This window comes from Phymastichus coffea, unplaced genomic scaffold (assembly GCF_024137745.1).
Source record: "Phymastichus coffea isolate CEN01 unplaced genomic scaffold, Cenicafe_Pcof_1.1 PCOF00211, whole genome shotgun sequence".
In the NCBI taxonomy this organism is placed as follows: domain Eukaryota; kingdom Metazoa; phylum Arthropoda; class Insecta; order Hymenoptera; family Eulophidae; genus Phymastichus; species Phymastichus coffea.
The window spans coordinates 184,129-208,554 of NW_026707022.1; the positions used below are offsets into that span (position 1 = coordinate 184,129).

At 36.9% G+C, this 24,426-nt stretch overlaps 1 protein-coding gene across 1 annotated transcript; it reads right to left on the minus strand.

The window, feature by feature from the left end:
- Nucleotides 1-1,638: 1,638 nt before the first annotated feature.
- LOC131674101 (uncharacterized) lies at nucleotides 1,639-3,216 on the minus strand. The gene is made up of 2 exons (XM_058952609.1): nucleotides 1,942-3,216; nucleotides 1,639-1,890 (listed from the first exon to the last, which is right to left on the minus strand). Exons 1-2 carry the CDS (start codon nucleotides 3,214-3,216, stop codon nucleotides 1,639-1,641), a joined length of 1,527 nt encoding a protein of 508 aa, XP_058808592.1.
- Nucleotides 3,217-24,426: the final 21,210 nt, after the last annotated feature.

The window sequence follows — 24,426 nt, forward strand, 5'->3', positions numbered from 1 at the left end:
CTAAATAGTTATTCCAATCCTCCGGGAATGTTTGGTGGTGGAAAATGTCATTGTATAAATCGAGCAAAACTCTCTGGTAGAATTCCGGTAATTCAGCTATAATTTCGTATGTTATTTTGTCCAGCCCGGGCGCAGATTTTACATTGACGCTGTTCAAGACGTATTGGAGCTCTTCGTAAGAAAATGGGTTGTCTAAGACTTTAGCATCATTATCCTGGCCATTATCGCCACTCAAATTATTCAAGTCGTCCAAGGCATTGGTGCCTATAGTTTTAGGAGAACTGAGTTCGTCAATTAAATCTATCATATTCGATTCAGTTTTAATGTTCCCTGATTGCACATCTATTTCTTTGAAACTGTTATTAAATATATGAACCGTTCTCCAAAAATCATCGGGCCTTGTTCTTGGATTGACTTTAGCACAGAATGAATCGAAGGATTTTTTTTTCTCTTCTCGCAGAGTTTTAGTCAAGTTGGCATCGAGTCTGTTAGCCTCTATGAATTTTTCTAACGTGTACCTATAGCTAATTGACTTTATCGCAGCTTTTTTTTGTCTCGTTACCTTGTCGCAAAGGTCGTTCCACCAGATGCATTTGTGACCCGTTTTTTTATTTTTGTTTTGCAGAGAAATGTTTTTATCATCCTGATGGGATTTGTTAGATTTGCAAGCTAGGCAATCTCTTATTGAGCAATCTAGAAAATCAGAAAATAACTTATATCTTTGAATAACATTGTGATTGGTAAAATCAATGCTATTGAAATATGACCTTTTTTCTTCTAAAACTCTGTAAAATTTTTCCCAATTTAGTCTTTTCATATTATATCTATAGTTTACTCGGTGTTGGTATGATAATTTTACGTTAAACTCGATACTAATAGGGTAGTGGTCACTTCTCCAACTGTCATCAGTGACGTGCCACTGGCTTTTGGAAAAAAGGTTCGGCGAGCAAAAAGTCAGGTCAATGCATGAGGTGGAATAGCCTGAGTTTGAAAGTGTAAAATGAGTAGAACTATTATCATTAAGTAAACAAAGGTCTTCATAATTCAAACTGTCGGCAATGATATTGCCATTAGGGCAATGTTTATCACTACCCCAAAGGGAGTGGTGGGCATTGAAATCTCCTCCTACAATAAAATATGTGGAGTCGTGATTAATAATTGATTCTATAAAGTTGTTCCATTCACCGGAGGTTAAATTGTTTTGAGCTTTGTTTACTTGCTGAGGTCTGTAACACGCCATAATTAACAATTTTTCGGAGTTAGTCTTAACTATCACAGATCCAGTTTCAAGTACTTTACCCGTATATTCAATTTCTGCTATGTCATAAAATATGTTTTCTTTTACAAGAATGGCTATACCGCCACCTTCGCCAGTTTTTCGGTCAAATCTAATGGTGTTAAAACCTTTTAACTTAAATGATTTGGTATTGTCTAACCATGTTTCGATTAACAGTATTATATCGTACTTATATGCCTCGTTAAAAAAATTATATTTTTTGCCAACACTACGACAATTCCATTGAAGCATTTTTAGTTTTTGGAATGAATTATCCATATTGAAAAGATGATTAAATTGAGTTAAAGCTGAACTTTTGTATATAAAAAATTCTAAAAAATTCTAATCGGATAGTGGATATCCTATTTTTTTCCATTTTTCTTAGGAATTTGAGTTTTGTTTGTCGTAGGGTTGACAGAATTTTTGCCATAAGTTTTTACGTAATCCTTTGAGTTTCTTGGGATTTCAAATCTATGTATTAGTTTATCCGTCATTGAAGGTTCCTGGGGTTGATTCTCACGACTTTGTAGCTGTGGTTGCGTAATGTTAGTTTTCTGTGACTGCTGTTGTTGTACTTTGGTATCCTCTTGTTGTTGCTGTTGCTGTTGTTGAGACTGGAGCAGTAGTTTTTCTGATTAAAGATGTAAGGATGATAAAGCTGGGACCTGGTGTGAAGTTTGTTTTAGATGTAATGGTTCTTGATGTTCGATGTCTTGAGATGATTGAGAATATTGAGATTGAGTTTCTGTTCCAGAAACTACTGACCGACATTTGGAATTTGTTGTGCCTTCAGCGCTTGATGCTGAGTTTCCCATCGTGCTTGGGTTTTCTTCGGGCAGAGGTTTGGTGATCCTAGCAGTGGAAGCAAAGGATTTCTTAGCGTTGACTTTCCTGGCCAGACCAGGAAAAGATTCTTTTGTGTTCAAAGGACCTGTAGGAGAACCAAAAACTAATTGTTTCGCCTCGTAGTAAGATATATTTTCAAAAGCCATTTTTTCATTAACGAAAGCGTGCATTTTGAAAATCTTACAGTCTCTGTTGTTGGATTTGTGTGATTCCTTATAGTTGGCACATCTAGGAAAAAGACCTTGACAAGCTTCGTTTGGGTGATCGGTCTCACCGCACATGGAGCACCTTTTTTTGCCTCGACACTTGTTTGCATAGTGGCCGAATTTGAAACAATTCAGGCACTGCATGACTTTCCTCACGTAAGGTGTCACTTTTGTGATGACATTGTAGATTTTAACTTCAGCGGGCAGGGAGCCAGTTTCAAAGCTGACCAACACAGATGTTGTAGGCAGCCACTTGTCATCGTCATTTGTAGCTTGTCTGTTCCTTGTATTTAGCCTTGTGACTTCTATGACTTTGCTCTCACATTCGATTGCGCCGTGTAGCTCCTTTGTATCGTAGTCGACTGGGATTCCTTTCAAGACACCTTTTCGGATTTTTTTAAAGCCTGGTATAAAAGTAGAAAGACCATTATCATTAAATGCAGTGTCGTTTAAAGAACGACTGGCTTCCTCTCTGTCGCGGAAAATAATTAGGCCCTTGGACCTACCGTCTCTTTTAACCTCAATTACCGTGCGGTATTTATTTGCAACAATCTTTCCTATTTTGTAGATGTCGAAAGGCTTATCAGTCGAGAGACTGTATTTGACCCAAACGTGAAATGGGCCTTTGTGTGCGTTTGAATATCCTGGATTTTCAGGACGCGCATGCGTCGTACTGTCTTTGTCTGCAGGCTTACCGTGTTCAGCATTTTTTCTTTGGGGAGGAATTCCTTCCTGTCTGTTGTGCTTTTTGGCATTTGTGAGTTGTTCTACAGATTCTTCGTAATTATCGTCTCGTGTTCTCTTCAGATTTTTGTCAATATCCATCGGATCTGGAGGTTCGGGCGTCTCGGTATACCGAGCGGTGTCTCTATCGCCTGAGCCGTCCATCTTGGAATGCTGCCCGGCTGACGAAGCCGGGAGCATGTGTAAGGTTGCAACTTTTTGCTTGAGTTGGCTATTAATTCTGTTGTTCACTATCGTTTTCCTTACCTCCGAGAGGCAGGGAAGGAGGCCGAACGAGGTCTTAATGAACTTTACTCAGACTTGAGAGAGAATATACTCGAAAAGTAAAGACTGTTACTCGTCAAGTCGTAGTACGTCCGTTCGCGCCGAGAGCTCGTGCGCGAATCTACGTGATAGAATATTTCTTTTGCGTGAGTGGCGCCATCGGGCGGTGAGGCTAAGTACTTATCGGACCACCCTCGTAGGTTGATGACTTCGAGATGGGGAGCAGACAATGCTCACTCGTCGAAACGTGTCCATCTAACTGTTTGCGTAGGTATAACGAAACACCTCGCCTATGTTCTCCCTATCAGAGGACCTTTTGCCTAGTTCCGAGGAGAGAAGCAAAGGCGTAAGGGATAGAGAAAAAACTGTATTCTTGTAAGTTGTCGATTGATTTTGTAAGATATGAGAGAGCAATGTCTTCCATATCTGGTCTACATCACTCCCAAGTTCTCTTTCACTGCTAAGGAGCTCGACGACTTGCACCGCTTCAAGATAGTTGTCATAAGTTTCAAACGAAAATATAAGATTGAATGAAACTATAATGAAAATATAAGATTGAAACCTTTTTATTTAAACCATCATTTTTACATTGTGATTGTTTTCATTTAGCACATTTCCATAAAATATTTGATGTATGTTCAACTTTAGGATACGTTTACAAGAAGCTTCTGGATTTTTAGAGGAATACGAATGGAATATGTTGGATTTTTTAACTGCGAATAAAAAAACTAACGAAGCTATGGTACGAGCTATTCAGTTACATAACGAAGCATTTGAGTGTGTATAAAAAGCCCTAATATAATATTTATTACAATATCGTTTTACTGTTTTATCCTGATGTTCTTATAGAATGATATCAACGATTGACAACATTGTCAGCTTTACTTTGCTCGTACTGCTAATTTTGAATATGTTTGTGTTTAGTATTGGGTTACATCTGGTTAGGCAGTTTTAAATTCATGGATTATAACACAATGTACATTTACGTTAATTGTTCCCTTTTAGGTTCTGTTGAATAGTGAGCGTCTAATAGATATTTTTAGATATGGTACATTTATCAGTATATTTATTTTACATTTTTTTATCGTATTCTTACACGGCCAAATGATTATCGACTCCAGTTTGTCTGTGTTCGATGCTTGGTAAGTTGACAATGCAGTAACTATATCCCCATACAGCTCATGAGAGATTTACAACCAACTACGTTATCTTAGTTGCAACGTCAAATGGTATCTTGCTTCCCCGAAGACGAGGAGATTGTTATTGATAATGATGATGCGAAGTTCCAGACCATGTGTAATATCCGGTAAAGGCTTCTTCATCATCTCAATGGAAATCTGTACAAAGGTTTGTGTAATTATTATTATTTTTTAGGATTCTTTACATCAGTTTAAATTTTTCCTTATCATTGCAAGATGGTGAAAACCGGCTACTCATATTTCTCCGTATTCTCTCAGAACTAACTTTATTGAAGTCTGGTTCTGATACGTTTTGAACGCCGAGCTGGTGGAAGGACAATGGATATATTTCCGAATTATACTACGTCGAGTTTATTTCTATAATCGCAGTATATGTAATTAGAACTGACTTAAAATATTGGCTTGTAGATAAAAAATTATATTACAAAAAAAATATTTATAGCAGCCGTAACAGGTATCTACGTACATTATTTCGGTTTTCAGATCCTTTGCAACGTATTTGAAAGAACCTAATATATGTTATTTATGTTGATTATTTAAAAAATATACCATAATTTTTTTGAATCTAGTTACTGCAAGCTATATATATAGTGCTGTACAAAATCTTAAGGGACTTCTAAGTTCCCTTTATCACATTTTCGAATTTTAAGCTTTACGCTATCTTGGGTTTTGAATTTTTGAGTAGACGTTCAAAATATTTCTTTCATTCCAAAGATAAATTAATTAATCAAAAAAACATTAATCTAACATAGGTAGTATAGGCTCTGTGGCACTTCCCCCCCCCCCCCCGCGATTTAGACAATTTCTTGACGAGTGATCCACGCCAGTTTAGGCGAGAAATCGCAGTTCTGGCGACAACGAATCCTGAGACTGCGCTAAGCCTCAGCCGCACCTGAGCTGCGTCGTTGCCACGACGTCACAAAATATCTATACATATAATAATTTAAATAGTTTTATTTTGTGAAGTAAAGAAAAACCATCGATTTCATTATTTTAGAAACACTAAAAATTTCTTATCAACATGTCACGATGTAATTTGTTTCTACATTTTATTTAAGCTTTCAAGTTGATCTACCAAAAATTTTAAATAGCTATATTTACGAAGCATGTTTTCACATAGATTTATTTTTTATTTAATTTATTAGAATTAATTTATTTTGAATGAATTTTGAAAAGTTCTCTATTTTTAATTTTTACCATTACTTTGTGACGTCGGTTGACGAAACAATTCTCAGGCGCACTTTTTGGTCTATCCTTGCGGACAATAACCGGGACGTGCGTTACCACTATCGCGGGAAATTCCTTTTTTCGGCGACGGGGGATCGAAGCTTTGCTGTACCACACGCTAGGCAATATAGCAATACTTCGCGTTATTTTACCACACTCTTGGCAATAAAATAACGTAAAGGGAGCCTATCTAATATGCACTCGACCACACGCTTGGCAATCGAGTGTAACTATCTAAGAAAGAAAATCCCGTACGCGAAACTAGGAAGAGTAAGGAGAGAGAAGTTAAAGGAGAGTAGTTAGAATGTAAAAAAATTTTATTTAATTTTTCTTACTCACTTTTATAATGGTTTTCCCACACACACACTAAAAGATTGACTGGGTCTGGACGAACTTGAAGAATAGCTAACGAATTCAAATAAATTGTACGAACTGAATGAACTAAATCTGAGCTACTAACTTTGAACGAACTGAATTTCGAAAAAATTAATAATGTAATGCCTGAATTTTCGTGAAAAGATCTCTTTTATACTTTTTTACAAGAGACTCCCACTCGAAAATCTTTGTCATTTTTGGGCAGGAAGAACTAAAATTTTCTCGACTTAATTGGTTGGAAAATTTGGGGAGTATCTCAGCGTAAGCAAGGTTCGAATCCTAATTGGCCGGGGGCGGAGTGTGCGGGTGTGGCTTCATTTTAGTGTTTTGGGCCCTCTTCGCATAGATGGCCCTCTATGTACTATTCTGGCCTTTATCTATTTAAACTAATTTTATTTAAAATTAATTGTGTGTGTGTGGTACTCTAATTTTACAAAAATGTTTCTTAATCTATAATAAAACTAAATGATAGAACAAAAGTTAAGAATTACATTTATCTAAGAACAATTAGGATATTAATAGTTTTAACTATTAATTGATTATTAAAAAGTTTTGAGAAATGTTGAAAAAAATCAGAGTTAATTGCAACAAACATAATTAATAACTTTCATTCAAGTCATTCTTAATTTGTCTAACGCAAAGTTGAGCGCACCCAACAATTATATATACGAAACTCGTAAAGAAAATGAACCAATAAATACGGGAAGACAAATTTCGCAATTTTTCGAGAGACCTGCAAGCAAATCTGTTTCCTTTAATTTAAAATAAATTAGCAAAAATGAAAATAAATTATTTAAAATAAAATAATAGTACTGTTGGCAGGATGCACATGTGCGCTACAGATCTCTTCTTTCTAAACATGCGCGCAATCTGACTACTCCGGATGACGCGATCGTAAAATCGCCCTGATAATCTCCAGTACCCGAAAGTCGCCAGATGCACGAGCCGAAAACTGCCGTTCACAGGAAAAATCGTTTTTATTCATCCGCACGCAGTTTTTCATCTTAATTTACGAGCTAAATGTGTGGTCGGTATTTTTTTTCTTTATTCTCTCTTTTTTTTTTTTTGAACCGCCGTTACAACTTTTTAAACCCTAAGAATCGCAAAGGGTTAAGAATAAAATAAACTTAGAGCAGTTTTTAAATCTTTTTATATTACGAGCAATGTCTAGCACGCTCATCTTTTTCTTCTTTTTTCATATTCATTTTTATGCATAGTAGAATATGCATAGTAGAATATTATTGATTAAAATATTTAGTGGCGAAATTTAATTCATTAATATAATATGCATTTCAGATTTCTATGAGTTAATATGAGATATAGCCAAGAATATTATTTATTGGTAAATAAATATGCATGTGATGTTGATACTCATGATTTAAAAACGATATTAATAGAATTTTAAATTTTTATGACATAAATAGCATACTTCGGTAAAGTTCATAGTTATAATTAATGTATTTTCAAACAAATATTCTAATATTTTACGTAATTGAATAAAAACGACATTAATGTACAATATTTTATCTTGATAATTTATCGATTTCTATTTTTCATTGCGTATTCCCTTTTTACGAAGCTATAATTTCCTGTCGATCAAGTAAAACCCAATTAATTTTTCTATCAAGGTATTAGTCATTAACTATTGAGGTTAGTATGATTAAATCAATCAAATTATATGAAATTAATGCCAACTATAATGATATACATATTTTATAAGCGTTTAATTTGTTATAAAAATCTGCAGTAATCTTACATATAACCATACGCAACATATGTAGGGTGAACCATTTTAAAAGGTGGATCTGAATAACTTATACAATCCGAAAAAATTATTCAGCTGATCACGTGACTATCTTTCCACCAACCAGATAACGAATAAACTGCCTTCACTTTTCAGACCATTTAAAAAAAAGTAGGAGAGGTTTTAACCCTATGGAATATGGAACAAGGTCAAGTCATTCTGTTGCTACTTTATTAATTACTAGTGTCATTAAGCGAGTTTCGCGCGCTTATCTCTCGTTTGTGATAATGTTGAATTTTATGTTTAAATCAAAGCAAAGCTATTGTAAAATACACTGTATACCCCATTAAGTAGCAAACGTCCATGGCTGCAATGCTTCGATTTGACATTATGCCATTCGTACAATTCTCAATAGATTTGAATGAAATTTGGTTTCCTTATGTTTTAGTGTGTGCTCTTTCGAAAAATCACCAAGGTTTTTTGAAAATCTTGACAGAAAAAAAATATGGCCGATTTTTTCGAAAAAATTCCAAATTTTTTTCAATTTTTCTCCAAATTTCGCTCTGCTGAAAAGAAATGGACCCTAAAATAGGCTCCCTAAATAATTTTTTCCGCGACATGGGACTATCTTGGGGATTATCTTTCAAGCGCATTCGACTTTATTAAAAATTGTTGATTAGAAAAAAAATATGGCGGTTTTTGTATCGTAGTGTAATTTAGAAATTCATGATTTTTTTACTCAAAAAATATCAACTTTTGAAAAAAATATAGAACAAAAAGTGCTTAGAAGTGGTTAAGAAACATGTGAGAATTTTTGAAATTTGAAAATCTTTTTAAAAATAAAAAATTGAAAATTTTTGAAAAATTTTATAATAATTAAGTTTCTCTCTAAACATGTTTTTTTGACAATTCTTAGTGATTTTATGGCTGGTATGTATTTGAATTCAACCGAAAATGTAACGGAAATACAATCCAAGTTTTGCGAATTTACGCAGCTAAATAAAATTTTTTAAATTAAAAAATCTCCACTTTAATAGTTTTTTTGTTTGTATTTTTGTATTTTGTAATTTTTGTTTTTTTGTATTTTTTTGTATTCAATTTTTATGTTTTTAGAAATATTTCTTTTTGACAATCATTTGTTACCAATTATTTACTTGTGTAAATTAGCAAAGCATTGACTACAATAATACTTTTTACACTCTTTGCACATGTAAAACGTACGAGTAGCACATCCTTGTCCATTGCAAGCTCTTCTTCTGATAGTTAGGCTCAAATTGTGGTTTTTCAAATCACCTAATTTAGCGTTTTTGACATAACTATCTACAATACTCAAAGCGAATTTCTTTGCGTTTACTTTTTTTTTGCCTGAACAAGCATTATAGAGTATTACTGCATTTGCAATAAAAGACTGGATAATTCTCATCAATATTGGCCAAGTCTATCTCTTACTTCTAATAATAGGTAATAAAGTACTACAGTACTGATCGTGTAGGTCAACACCTCCCATAAATAAGTTGTAAAGTGAAAACACAAGTGGCATAGAAATGTCAGTTCTCATTTTTTTTTCTTTGGAGTAGCGTTTCACTTATTTTGTTGGTGTAACACCAGCTGTAGTTGAAATAATCGAAACTTGTTTAGAATCTACCACGGTTACGAAGTTCATTCCGCTATTTTTTTCATATTGAACTTTAAAAGTTCCACGAGGAGCTTTTTTATCAATTTCATTTAATTTCAACACATACATTTACTTAAAATTGGCAAAAATAAACACTTCCAAAAAAAAGTATAAATATTTTTGGATTTTCGGGAAATTCAAATTTTCAATTTTCCAAAAATTTTCCAAATTATTTAGTAAAAATTCACACGTGTTCCTCGACCAATTCGAAGCACTTTTTGTTCTACAACAGTTTTTCCAAAAGTTGACATTTTTTGAGTAAAAAAATCATGAATTTCTAAATTACACTACGATACAAAAACCGCCATATTTTTTTTTCTAATCAATATTTTTTAATAAAGTCGAATGCGCTTGAAAGATAATTCCCAAGATAGTCCCATGTCGCGAAAAAAATTATTTAGGGAGCCTATTTTAGGGTCCATTTCTTTTCAGCAGAGCGAAATTTGGAGAAAAATTGAAAAAAATTTGGAATTTTTTCGAAAAAATCGGTCATATTTTTTTTCTGTCAAGATTTTAAAAAAAACTTGGTGATTTTTCGAAAGAGCATACACTAAAACATAAGGAAACCAAATTTCATCCAAATCTATTGAGAATTGTACGAATGGCATAATGTCAAATCGAAGCATTGCAGCCATGGACGTTTGCCACTTAATGGGATACATAAAATATTTCTTCTATGCTTTAACATGCTTAACATTCGTGAAGATAAATTTGCAAATAAAAATCTAATTACGTTGATATTTACAGATTTAGTTATAATTTCGAACCTAACAACGTAGCAGATCTTTAGATATAGCTAATTAGCCATAGATAATCGGCAAAGTATTAAGTTCATCTCTTTCTTCTAAATACCTGGTACTATCAGTTGCGCTGAACAATTTAATTTTCTTTTTTGTTTAATATATTTGTCTACGATTTAAAACTTTTTGTAAGATATCTTCATATCAATAGATGTTTCCTACTTTCAGGTTTTGGTTGATTTGCCAGGCTGGTTACTTCCTCAAAGATTGGTAGTAACGGAAGAATCTAAAAAAAAGTGAATTCGATGGAAAAGAATAATTTCTATTAGATTTAATTAACTTTATTCAATAAACTAACATATCTTTCAATAAAATAATCGAGTGCAATGGTAATGAAATTTTGATTTAAAAATTGCTCTAAAAAATATAGAGTAAGTGTGTTAGCAGAAACCTATTTATGACCCAGATGGTTGCAACCTAAACCCTTTAAACTGGTAGTCCATATTTGGTGATTAAACGTTAATTTTTTTTAAATTAATTGCTTAGTTAATTAAATGTTAATTAAACGTTAATTTATTCTAAACAGAATATAATTTATGCCAAAATTAAACATTGTAACGGGGTAGATTACCGTTTAATTATTTTTATTAAGACGATCGCGTAAATACGCTCGCAATCACCTATATCAAATAAGAAAGTCGGAGAGCAAGAGGGAACGGGTGTCAGTCAACCAACAAGTCTACAGATCTACAGGAGTAGAATCAATACTTGTCGAAAGTACTTGTTAACATCACGAACGAAAACTCTTTATTATCTTTCAAATGCTACACTAGGATTGGCCCGCGTGTGTATGTTTACATCGGCGCTCGCTCGACAACAACATGCAGTGTCGGGACGCTCGCTGCTCTTTGTCCGTAGAGCTATTACATGCACGCTTCGCATCGAATACGGAAGATTAATTAACATGCATGCAATCGCGTTCGCTCAATCCACGGAACGCGACAGTAGGTGGAGAATAGGAGCGTAATCGCTCAACTATCGTACGCGACAAGTCTACAATACTTTAGGAGCGGATTCGCTCAACTAGCACGCGCGACAATGCACTTCGCGGCGTTGCGCCGGGCGAGAGCTGGCACGTGAGAGAGAGACAGCGGAACAAATGGTATCAGACCCACCGGGTAGCTCCACCCGCGGCTCGCTGGTGGAGAGGCGGCGTCGCCGAAATCGCAGTCCTGCTGGTAGCGGCGATCGCTGGACTACCGGCGGCGGCTGGTTGGCAGCTGGCGGCTGGGATCGGCTTCTCGAACGTCTAATGTTGATCGCTGTGGGGGCTGCTCAACAGCAGCCGGCGATGCACCAAACAAAGACTCTCTCGCTCGTCCTGGACTTGCTCTCTCTTGGCGCGTCTAACTTATCTCGCGCCGTGACCTGATTAGCGTACGGTCACTCCTCAACTGCTCTCAATTCTTCCAGTGCTCTCCTAATTCTCGCGACGCGAGCCGCGCTTTCCGCGTTCTCCCTTGCTCCTCTTCCTCTCTCGCGCGCTCTCTCTCTCTCTCTCTCTCTCTCTCTCACACGCTCTTCTCCGCTGGCTGCGCTCTCCCCTCTCCAGGCCCTGCAACGACACGAGCGCGTATAAATGCTATTAATGTCAACCATAGCCACGCTCGGCCGCTACATCCGTGCGAGGAGAGTGCCGCGCACAGGGCTAGCGAACATCGCTATCAGCCCTGTCACATCTGAATTGTGTAACAGTTTTCGCAAGTTAATTAGTAATGTGAAACTAAAATCAAAGCATATACAATTGACTCTCGTTATTTATTAAGTATTTTTTAACTGGGTTTATTAAAATTAAATTTTTCTTTTGTAAAAATTATATATTATGATACTTTCCTATACAAAATTATTATAGTATATTTATTTTATTGATCATTCAGATTGTTGATTTTAGTCTTCATTGATAACATTAATTATTATTTTTTTTTAAAAGACTTTGAGTCCTATAATAAGAAGTTGCACAACTTTTGTGCAATTACAGATCGGCCTATTTCACGGGAAAGTCCATAGAAAAGTCACAGTAACTCTCAGTTGGAAATTTAATTAGGTCAAAGTTATTAATTAAAAAGTATGTGCGATTGTCAAAAAAGATGAATTTTGACAAAATGTTACATGATAAATACGAAGTAAACCGCTTTAAAGCTTTATCTAGTATTCATCATGCCCGTTCACATCAGGATGCCAGGTATAGTTGGATCAATTGAATTTTAATATATACATATTTTCAGTACATGACTACTTTTATGCTTTTGGAGAAAACATATTGCTGACGTAATAATAATTAGCAGTTGTCTTTGTTAATGTTAATTTTACAGATGTTTGTTTTAATCATAATATTGTTACCTTCGGACAAGTTAGTGCATTTTGTAATAAACAATTAAAAATTCAATTTATTACCGTCGATAGTCAGTATCGATTAAGAAACCTTTCTCTAAGGCTTGAGTTATTTATTTAAATAAATACATTCATACTGAGATTTTCTTATACTTTACTTACCCCCAGTCAGGCTATATAGATACCTCGGCATTGAAATATTACGATGTATAATGTAATACATCCAATTGTTTCTACTTGTGAATAGACTACAGACTTTATCGTTATAAAATATTAACCCAATACGAAATAGACGTTTCTGGTGGCGGTCAAGGTATAGGATGATAAATAAAGGATGTGGTAAATAAATTTTTATGCCATAGGATGGATATAGCCGTCTGATTAATATATTTAAACAGCAAGACGTGGAGATTTATGATGCTGCATAAAATTAAATTTCAATCAACCAAGCTAAAAAATACTAAATAAATACCAACTATAAATGCTAAGTTTTGTTTGCTTTGACTTTAGTTTCAAATTACTACTCGACTTGCGAAAACTGTTACAAAATTCAGAGATAAGTAATACCAATTTACTTAGAATAAAATAGAAGTGAAATGGCTTTCTTTTCCAATCACTATTGGCAGATAATTGAGAAATTGGAAATTTATTGTTGTCTTTGGCCGTTTCAGTGTCAATTAAAAAAATATGTTTCTATTGTCTGCTTTATTATGTTTACGATCATAACGGCGATACCGGTGGTAATGTGAACATTCATACATTTCTATAACATATGTTAAATAGATATTTTAGAAAAATGAACTTATAACGACCGACACTATTTCATTCAGATGGTTCAATTGTGGAAAGAATTAGTGATAAGTCCTAGTATTGCCATGGAAAGTTTAATGACACTAATGATAACATTATCCACAGTTGTAAAAGTTTGTGCGTCTCAAATTCATATGAGAGAGGTAAACGAGTGAAATATTTTGCTTTTACTACGGAATAATCCAACTTTAATTATCTCTCTTATTGCAGAAGCTAAAGGTTTATAAACAAATAAATATACACGAGAAAACGCTTACCGAAGTACAACGTGTCTATATATTAAATGCGTCTGCTAAGAAGGGCTTGAAATATGTCCTTCAATATTTATGTGAGTGATCTATCAGTTTGAATTATTTCATATTCTGCTTTTGAATTAATAATATTGATTGGCCTTTTTGATATTTTCAGTTTATATTGCTATATGCACCACAATCTTTTTCAGTCTTCATATAGTTCAAGCAGTAATTGATTCTTGGACCAGCAACACTAAATTTGAAAAGATATTTCCATACAAGGCTAATTATAGTTTCATAATGGACGAGGACAAACATTATTATTTTATAATCTCTCAAACTTGTTTTGTGGTTATTTACTGGTGTATAATGATTATCATGTATGACTGCTCTTTCATAATGAATGTAAGATACGTGTGTGTTATTTTTAAAATGGTTCGGTAAGTATAAATTATTTCGGTGAACTATTTCAATTTTCATTCAATCACATTCAGTGAACATTTTGTAAACTATAGTATTGTTTGATGCTTGTTCATTGATGTATGTTCAATCTTAGGATAGATTTAGAAGATGCTTCTGAATTTTTGGAGAAATACGAGTGGGCTATGCTGGATTTTACAACTGCGGATAAAAAAGCCTATCAAGCCATAGTGCGAGCTATTCATTTACATAACAAAGCATTTGAGTGCGTATAAATATCCTCACATTATTTATATTACTATCGTTTTATTTGCTTTGTCCTCTTCCTCTCATAGAATGGCATCAACAATTGAAAAAATGTACAGCTTCACTTGGTTCGTAGTACTTATAATGAATACATCTGCGTTTAGTATTGGAATGTATCTGGTTAGACAAGTTTTAATTTATGGATTATAATTAAACGTATATTAACGTTAATTATTCTCTTCTAGGTTTTGTTAAATAATGAGCATCTAATTGATAATCTTAGATATACTTCGTTTTTTAGTATGCTTTTTTTACATTTTCTGATGGTATTTTTACACGGCCAAATGATTACCGATTCAAGTTCGTCAGTATTTGATGCTTGGTAAGTTGCCATGATAACTCTACCAGAGATCTCATGAAAGATTTACAACCAATTACGTTATCTTAGTTGTAATGTCAAATGGTATCTCGCTTCCCTGAAGACGAGGAGAATATTATTGATAATGATGATGCGAAGTTCCAGACCATGTGCAATAACCGGTAAAAGCTTTTTCATTCTTTCAATGGAAACCTGCGCAAAGGTTTGTATAATTGATATTATTTTTCTAGATTCTTTAGATTAGTTTAAAGTTTTAATTATCATTGCAAGATGATGAAAGCCGGCTACTCGTATTTCTCCGTCTTCTCTCAGAACTAACTCTATCAAAGTCTGGTTTCGAACGTCGAGCTGACGAAATGACGATGGATATATGCGATTTTAGGTATCAAGTTCACCTTTAACAGCTGAACATGCTGTTACGACTGGTTTATTGAATCTTGAAATATTGTTTTTGATACATAAATGTAATACGAAATAAAATATTTATGCGGTAATTCAATTCCATACTTAATTGTAGACAGCAGTAGTAACAAATCTCAATGTAAATGTTTCTAATTTTCACATGTCTACTTTCGTAATATATATAGAAAAGAACTCAAGAAAAAGTATGTTAAATATGTTGATCACTTAAGAAGTATACCGTAAGATTATTGACTCTATTTACTGTAGTAACAAAAGAACATAATTTACATCACATTGCTCCTGCACTTTTGATTTTATTTGAAATAGAATTGGTCATCAATTTACCACGACTCGTAATTTATTAGTAGAATGTAAGCGTGAAATGGTGTAATTTATTAGTAGAATATAAGCGTGAAATGGTGAATATAAAACTAGTAGACGTGAATTATAAACATGTGTGTGGCAGAGAAATTTCTAGTAAATAAAACTTGTTTGAATCATATTTAACTGTTGTTCCACGCGAAAATATAAGTAATAACTTCAAACTCAAGTAAACTATATCATATATATAATTGATTGTTTAACATTATTTTTAAAATTTTTATATTATGCAATTATAGTCTATTTAATGCAAAAAATAATTATTGTTCAAAATAGATTAATTTAAAATTTTAAGGGAGTATTTAATATACACGAAAAGCCACATTCTTTGGATCCATTATACATAACACTTTGACATGATTAGATATGTTTTATTTGTAGTATTTAATTATGGCATTTTATATTATTCGGTTATTTTATGATTGTAAAACAATGTGGAGTAGTCTAATAACAAATATATAGTAATTTTCTAAGCTTGAAGCTATGTTCACCAAAGGAGAAAAATTCAAATAATTCAAGATTTTTCATTACACTTGTATCCACTTATAATTGATATTTTTCAGTACTCAAATATCCTCCCGCAACCAAGTTAAATACATATGATGTTAAACTTAGCCTAGGTAAAAAATATTTATTCAGTTTGTTCCGGTACAAACTTGAAATATTGTGTTGTGCATGAGATAGAAGAATCTCTCGCATGGACAATTGGTCCGGGGCCGAAACTCTTGCCAACACCCGGAAGGACAGAGAACCGAATAAGCGGATCCGTGGGTGTTGGGATTAAAATGAACCTTTCATTTAGTGCGAAATGATTGGACGATGAACGATTTTATTTTCGCTCTTAACCGGCAATATTATTGAATTGCCCTTAATCTGTCATAAACATCTGAGAATTAACATGAAATTTCACATCAAGAAGAAGCTATTGATAAAAATAAAACATTATAGGAGTACAATCTAATGGAAATAATGAGAATTTCTTTTCACCTATTTCAACCATTGATAGCCAATGAATGGTTAGTATTTCGGCTTACGACGGGGATGTGGGCCCTCGGAGCGTCTCTAGCTCGAGTTAGGCGTGATGGGAATATGGTTGCTAGTGTCCGTCGGTCCCTGGAGAGGTTGCTGGGCTTCTGTTAAGCTATATGCTAGCTCAATGTCTTTAGCTCAAAGGGAATATAGTTGCTAGGGCTCCTGTCGATTCCTGGAGAGGTTGCTAAAGTTGCCGCCAAGCTTCTCCTATTATTTTTTAATTTTTTATTATTATAACCTCTCTATCACTACTTTTTTCCGCTTATCATGATTCGTGGATCTCTGTATGTGACGCGTATGTAATAATCAGGTACTAGCGCGCACTAACGGTGATTGCTGATATTGAAATTGGAGAAGTAATCTATTAAATTTAGTAAGTAATAACCAATTGTCATTTATTTGAACCTATAAAAATTAACAGTAAAACAGACTTCTGGCTATTCTGTAATGAAATAAAAAATATATTTAATTATGTTATATGTACTTACATTTTACCAATTCTCCGACGTTAATAATACGAAAAAAATTGCTTTAAATACCTACTATACTCTTGCAGCAACAACAAAATTAAAACTATATCGTAGCCGGTTGACACCACCAGTTTGCTTTTTACTGAGACTGATGAATTGTGAGATTCAATTCCCAAGCGTCATTTTATCGAATTAGAACAAAGAATATGTAAAATTTTATTTGTTGATATAAATATAAAAAACGACATAAAAGATAAAACGGCTAAGTCAGTAGAGCGAGACTCTAGGCGATCAAATTGAACCAAGTATCAGGAAAGGAAGTTCACTATAATTTAAATCAGAACTTATGAAAACGATTTATTCAGTTATAACCAATAAATGAGACATGCTTACACTCTCCATTATGAGACCTGAGGCGTATAGATTTAAAATCAAAACATTACTTAAATTAAAATTCAAACTACGATTCGTCCACACGGATACATAACAAAAGATTAGCTCACATTTAAGATGCTCGATGATCTTCGCTCACAATGCTCGGTTCTTCTATGCCACATATCTTTCGATGAATATTGTATATTTACAGCTGCCAAGTAATCTCGAATCAGAGAAGAAAAGCGGAACTTGGCTTGCCTCGTCACAATTCCCAATGTAGGAGACAATCACTAAATTGCACTGATTTATTTCGCAACACAATCCAAAAAATCATCTTGATCCCGGAACGAATTCTGTCGCAGAAAGTAACCGCCGGAATGCCGTCACAAAGGTAGTTGTTGGTCAGAAGATCCCGCTTTCTGTGGTGCGTCTCGCTGAGTGGCAACCGAGCAAAGGAGAGCGAGCAACGTTAGAGTGGGGTTTATATAGCAGAGCCCGTCACTCAGTTAGAGTCTAACGTACATGAAACGACTCCCTATTTACTCATTTACACATGATTTGAGTAATTCAAATCGATGCGTTACAAATATAACGCAAATTTTAAGTAAAAGAAATTAAAACGTGCTTTGAATCACGGTAGGGCGAACAAAGACAGAATTTACACGCATTTACTTCCTTTCCCCTCCATTATGTTATAATTTCTTTTTAAATTTTTTCTCAAAATTTTGCGCTTATCAAAGTCACGCAACATATTATTTTTTACGTCATATTCAATGCAACGTAAATACTATTATAATGAGCTAATATTTTCAGAGTCCAGGAACATGTTGAACATTTTATTTGTCAGTTTGTATCATTTTTTAAATCCCTATCTTTAACATATTCAATATTAAAAATGTCCATTAAACAGAAAATGGTTTGACATGCTTATGAACACTATAATTTTTTTAGAAAAAAATAGTTGTTTTGCTGTGATTCAATATGCAGTGTTCTAGCTAGTTGTAAATAATATTTCTGCAATTATTAAAAAATTTCTGTGTTCAACATGTATATTTACAAAGTATTATCAGTTCAGTGTACAAGTGCTGTAACTTTTCTTAAAAAGTAGTCGTAATTCTTGTAACACTGAAATTTTTAATGCAATATCTAATTAACCATTATACACTTTTCTAAAATGAGAATCAAAACACGTTAACCTACTTTTACCATATCAATCACTGATGTAAATCCTTCGACGTAACCGAAAATCATAAAATAATAAGTAAATAATCAAAATCTGTCCGATGATCATGGCTTGAGCAGAATTAATCACGCCGGTCGCTACGCCATCGACATTGAATGGACTGATGGATGAAATGTTTCAATATGGCCGCCTCCAGACGATTAGATCTTATGTTTGGATTACGTTGAGAAGAAAAATACATTTACGTTTGAATGAAAGAAAAAAAATGATTGGATGGAAGTCGTGACTCGTGATAAAATTTTTCTATTGATTGTATATATTTATAGATATCGGTGGAGGGAAACTTAAACAATGGAGTATCAGAATAACCGAATGAAACAACAATGAGCATTCAATGAATCTAAGTAGTTTTCTGACTCATAATGCAATAAAAATTCGAAAATTGCGAAACCTAACAAATCCTCCAGATTTGATTGAAAAAAAACAAAAAATATAAATACTTATGAAAGTTTACATAACTTATTTAGGAATAAATAAATTATTCAATGCATCAAAATTATCGCTTTCACTGGCCTAAAGCTTCACTTAATTTTATTCTCCTTGGGAATGTTAGTTCCGTTAGTTCCTTTCATAACAATATCTATATGAGATATATAAGAATCCAGTTTTTATTATCTTATCATGATTATCAAAAGTTAAATTGAACTATACTACTTGAATTTGCGAAAAGGGAAGCAAATTATTACGTATAGTGTGAAACTTCGTGACATCATTAAGCGAATAATAACATGTTCATTTTTTTGGAGATAATATACCACTTTACCTTGTAATTATGTTTATTACTAATAATACAATCAAAAATAAATTTGATAATATGGACGTAAAATACATCTGTAAAAGTTCGTCCGGATCGAACCTTTCGAACCCCACAAACTATAAAGCTATAATTTTGATATGAAGCCATAGTAGATAGGACAATTCGAAACATTAAATAACTATTATAATTAAGATGTGTGAAAGCAATTTATTTACGTGAAAATCACTCGTGAGATCGAAAATTCGCGACACTTGAAACTCGAAACTTAAATTGCCTTCGGACTCGAAAAGGTTGTGTTGGCTCAAAACTCCAAACCGAACTTTCACAAAAGCCTATTGTTCAATATTTTTTCAGTTAAATCTTACCAGGACTCAAGCACTGTCACTGAAATCCATAACAATTTTATCATGTAAGAATTGAACATAAAAATGTATATACTGCAACGGTAGTCGATTCAATTAATCGAACCGTTCGCGATTCTGAATTTCGCGCGTTAGTTCTAAGAATTGAGAGAGAGAGGGGGCGCGCGATCTTTAAAATTAGCAGTTACGTCTCAGCTGTTGATACGTGTGGATATCGCCGAATTTTGTTTGCACTGTTTTCTCGCCGAGTGATAGTTTTACCAGGAGTAATTACACGCGCGAGTGCAACAACGTGATCGGCAGATTACAGCATCACGGGAGCAGCATATTTGCAGCTGATAGGCGGCACGAGACAGCGCAGCTGATATAACAGTTCCGGAGGCAGTTGATATATTTTACTGACATCAACAATTACGGCTGATCACCGTAATTGCACCGCAGGGTAGGTGCACCTCCCTTCATTATCGCGTGTCAAAATTGATTTATTATTTTGTTTAGCCGCATTAGCGTTGATAATTTTGTATTCGCGCCGAGCGTTAGATCGCGCCAATTTTCGTATCTTCTCTCTCTCTCTTTCTCACCGGAAAATTATTTAATTGTAAATCCTATTCGCGTGCGTCAGTCTTTCGGCCCGACAAAGACCGTATAGATTTTTTTATGAATAAACTTTGTCAAACTTATTCGCCAATTTCGTCATATGATTTTCCTAATAGTTTAAGAAATTGAAATAGGCTTAGGTGTTAATCCTATTAAGGCTAGGGGATTAAGCGGAGAAGGAGTAAAGTCGCTCACACTTCAAATTCATCGTGTGTCACAAAGCACGTGACTTAAGGTGAGTTCAACTCTGCTTGATCGAAGACAACCAAGTTAAATCAGCTGACGTTAAGGCGAATACACGTACTAACATACGTGTTAACGGAGCGGCGGTTTGCTCTGCATCGTGGGAGTTTGCTTTTATATAAATTTCCCATTTTTGCAGGTTTATCCCCCCCGTTACATGGCGCCCAACTGGTATTAAGACCCGTGTCGTGCGAATAGGATTGTGCGTCGAAGGTAATCGACGCACGAGAGAGAGAGACGATTGCGCGAGCGCTTAGGAAGGTTTGAGCGGGTGATAGCGCGAGATAGTGAGCGGTACGCCCTCTGCTGGGGAAAAAAACGAAACCACTTCGAACCTTTAGCTAAAAATTGTTAAGAATATTGTAATAAGGGCCGAAAGCGATAATTATTGATAGGTCGAAGTGATTTCAGGTCGTACGGGATAATCAGGTGTTAACCAATTTCAGCCACAGTTTGGTGGATAAAGGGGGGTTGGTAGCACCTGATCGACGATAAAGGCAGAGAGCGTGACCCAAGCGTGCAGTTCAATTATTAGCCAGGCGGAGCAAGCAAACAGCAGGCTCCGACCTTAGGTAGGATATTTTTTATAATATTTATAGAAAGTTTGCGGAACTGCACGCGCTCATAATCTCGCGAATTTGAGCCTTATAAAAGGAGGCAATAAGGGTAGTTACACTAAATAGTGTATACCCCGCTCATACCTTGGGTGATAGGAAGCGGTAGTGGTCGATTAGGCCGAAAATCTTAAACCTCAACCGCATCCTACACCCGTGCGGAGGTAAGATGGCTCTGTTGTCAGCTCAAATCGACAATTGGGCATTAGAGCTGACCTCCGCACAGCGCGAACACTATTTAGCGGATTTGGAGCTGCGCAAGGATGGAAGTGTCATCCAACAGGCGGCTAGGCTTGGGAGATGGTTGCTGGGTGAGTACACCGCCACAGATTTCCAAGAGACCACGCACAGCAAAGAGGTAGCGGGGCGCAGGAGGCGATCCCGACAGGCGTGGCTCGACACAGTCTGTGACGAGTTGGAAAACTCCACCACGGAGGATAACAGCAACCACCCCCTCAGGATCATCAATAGGGAGGGAGTGTCATTGACTGACATGTCAAGGACATTCACCTGCCCGGATGAAGACTCTGAGGGTGAAGCCAGCCGCCATGAAGAAGATGAACTCGTCCAAAAGGCCCTCCATACGCAAGAACAGAAGGAGGGGGAAAGGAGGCGGAGCAATCCGGATCTCAGGTCGCAGGAAACCTGCACCCGGAAGGAGCCTCAGGAAGAATTGTCCTTGAGAGAAGCCTTCCGAGAAATAAAGTACCTGAAGGAAGGAGTCGACCGTAACCACAAACTGGTAGGTCGAATCCTGGAAACCCTACAGACTCTGCAGGGAATACAGGTGTGTGCGGAGCGCGAGGCGCAGGATATGCGTCTGCGAATACGAGAGCTGGAAGACGCAATGCAGGATATGGCCAATGCAAGTCGTTCTTCTCTGCGCGACTCGGTTCAACCACGTTCCGCACGTAATGTGGACTTCCAGGACACATACACCTGTCACTACGACTCTGGGATCCCGGGAAGCACACCGGCTCCTCCAAGACCACAACCCAGAAGGAGGGAAGTCACCCAACCGGAAGTCCTCCAAGGAAGAGGAGATGAAGAGGATCCGGAAGTTTATGGGAGATCCGCACCCGTTCGACAGAGGAGTCGAAGCGGATCATCTGGCACCGGACATCAAATATCCTCAGGGCTCTCCACAACCCGAGATGTTGGGAAAATCGTCCGCGGATGGAAATTGAGGTTTGCGGGCAGTAGGGCACAGAGCGTAGATACGTTTCTGTCAAGGTTGGAAGATCTGCGCGTAGGTGCAGGGCTGACTGATGACGAAGTACTTTGTTCCGTATCAGAGATCCTCGAAGGTAACGCGAGGACCTGGTACGATAATAACAAGTACCAGTGGCTCAGTTATGCAGAGTTCGTCGCGGACGCCCGGGACTGGTTCGGCACAAGTACGCAACAGCAGCAAAGGCTATTGCAGGAAGCTCAGAACCGGTTCCAGGGCGAGGACGAACTAGTGCGAGACTACGTGTCCAACCTGGTGGCTCTTGTCAATAGACTAGAACCACCCATGCCCTTGGAGAGGTTATTAGACTTACTCCATGCAAACCTCCTTCCAAACATCCAAATTCAGCTGCGTCGGAGCGAGATGAAGTCGATACGCGAATTCAACAGGAGGGCGACCGAAGTACAGAATACCTTATCTTACGGTCGTCGTCCACGTGTATTCGCTGACCCCAATTCGACGATCTTCCCTCAGCACGCCTACCAGCCGAGCAAAAGAACAACTGGTAGTAAATCCCAAACCGCTGCAATGGCCAGCGAAGGGAAAGAGCGTGCGAAGAAGGAGGGAGATCCGCAGCGCGGACAGGGAGTGGAGAACCCTGCCAGGAGGCCTACCGAACAAGCGTCGGTATCGGCTACGCAAGCTCCCACTTCTGATAAGAAGATGGAAGAACGTCTGGAGGGCATCGAGCGGATGTTACGCAAGCTGGCCACTGACAAGCAAGGCAGCCCTCCAGAACTGCGTAAGAGCCGATGGCGTGGGGGAAGGAAAAATTCCCCTTCTCCCAGGTCTCCTGGCGAGCGGCGAGATGGTCAGAGGCGGAAGATCGACTTCACCAAGCCTCTCCAGTGTTCCGCTTGTGGCAAGCTGGGATTCAGTCGCAAGTTCTGCCCAGATTGCAACAAGGGAAACGGCAAGGAGAGCGAAGAGAAGAGGTCATCTTCGCGCCTCCACTAGATTCGACCTCTCGCCGCGGATCGCCGATGGGAAACAGCAAATTGTCGGCGACCCAGGGATCCAAACCGGTCCTGGAAGGGCATCAAGAGAGTCCAGGACCTAGCAGTACGTTAGAGCAGAAGGCGATCGAACCCGATGCCAGCCCTCGGCAGAATAGAGCAGTGGTCATTCTGGAAGGACCAGATGGCCATATACAGGTTGTGGAGGAGGGGGAAGATTCCAGGGAAGGCCTCTCCACACGAAAAGCTCCTCTGCCGAAGAAATCCACAAGTAAAAGCAAGTCTATCGTCGTCGCAGCAGCAGAAGGAAAAAAACTGCTGAAAAACACGACGAAGGGAGGCAAAGATGCAACTCGTGGATATGACCCAGAGGATGAGACCAGGTGGTGGTTACGGGTAGACATAGGTGACTTTAAAATTAGAGCACTCTATGATACCGGCGCCTCATCCACGGTCATGGGTCAATTAGGGCTGAGATTAGCATCGGAGATGGGACTCGGGTTGAATGTGACCAGGGCGGGCGATGCAAGGCTTGCTGATGGACGCCCGTGCCCTATAATTGGTCACGTGATGTTCCCTTTTAAAGTAGGGGGAATCACGAAGGCAATCAGAGTCGCCATTACGCCGCTGCTCACAGATGACTGCTATGTAGGCGCGAACTTTATAAGAGAGTTCCGCGCAGTTTTGGATCCCGATGAGGATGAATTATGGCTTAAGGACGCCCAAGTGAAAGTACCAATGGAAGTGGCTGGAATTGATGGTACGGCATTTCTCGCACCGGTAGGACTATGGGAAGCCACGGAGTCACAGCTTGAAGAAATTGAAGACCTCGTCGGAAGATTGATTCCTGACGGAGGTCAGGCTTTAGGTTGTGCCGTGGGGGTTGAGCATGAAATAGATGTTGGTAATGCTCGACCCATCAAACAGAAGTACTACCCAGTCTCAGATAGAGTGCGAGAGGAAATGCACACGCTGGTCAAAGATATGC

What these genes read in the sequence shown, in the direction of transcription:
- LOC131674101 (XM_058952609.1), bottom strand. Translation starts at nt 3,216, where the DNA reads ATGGACGGCTCAGGCGATAGAGACACCGCTCGGTATACCGAGACGCCC. An exon ending in TAAAACAAACTTCACACCAG is followed by an intron (nt 1,891 to 1,941) that starts GTCCCAGCTTTA and finishes CTACTGCTCCAG; the next exon opens with TCTCAACAACAGCAACAGCA.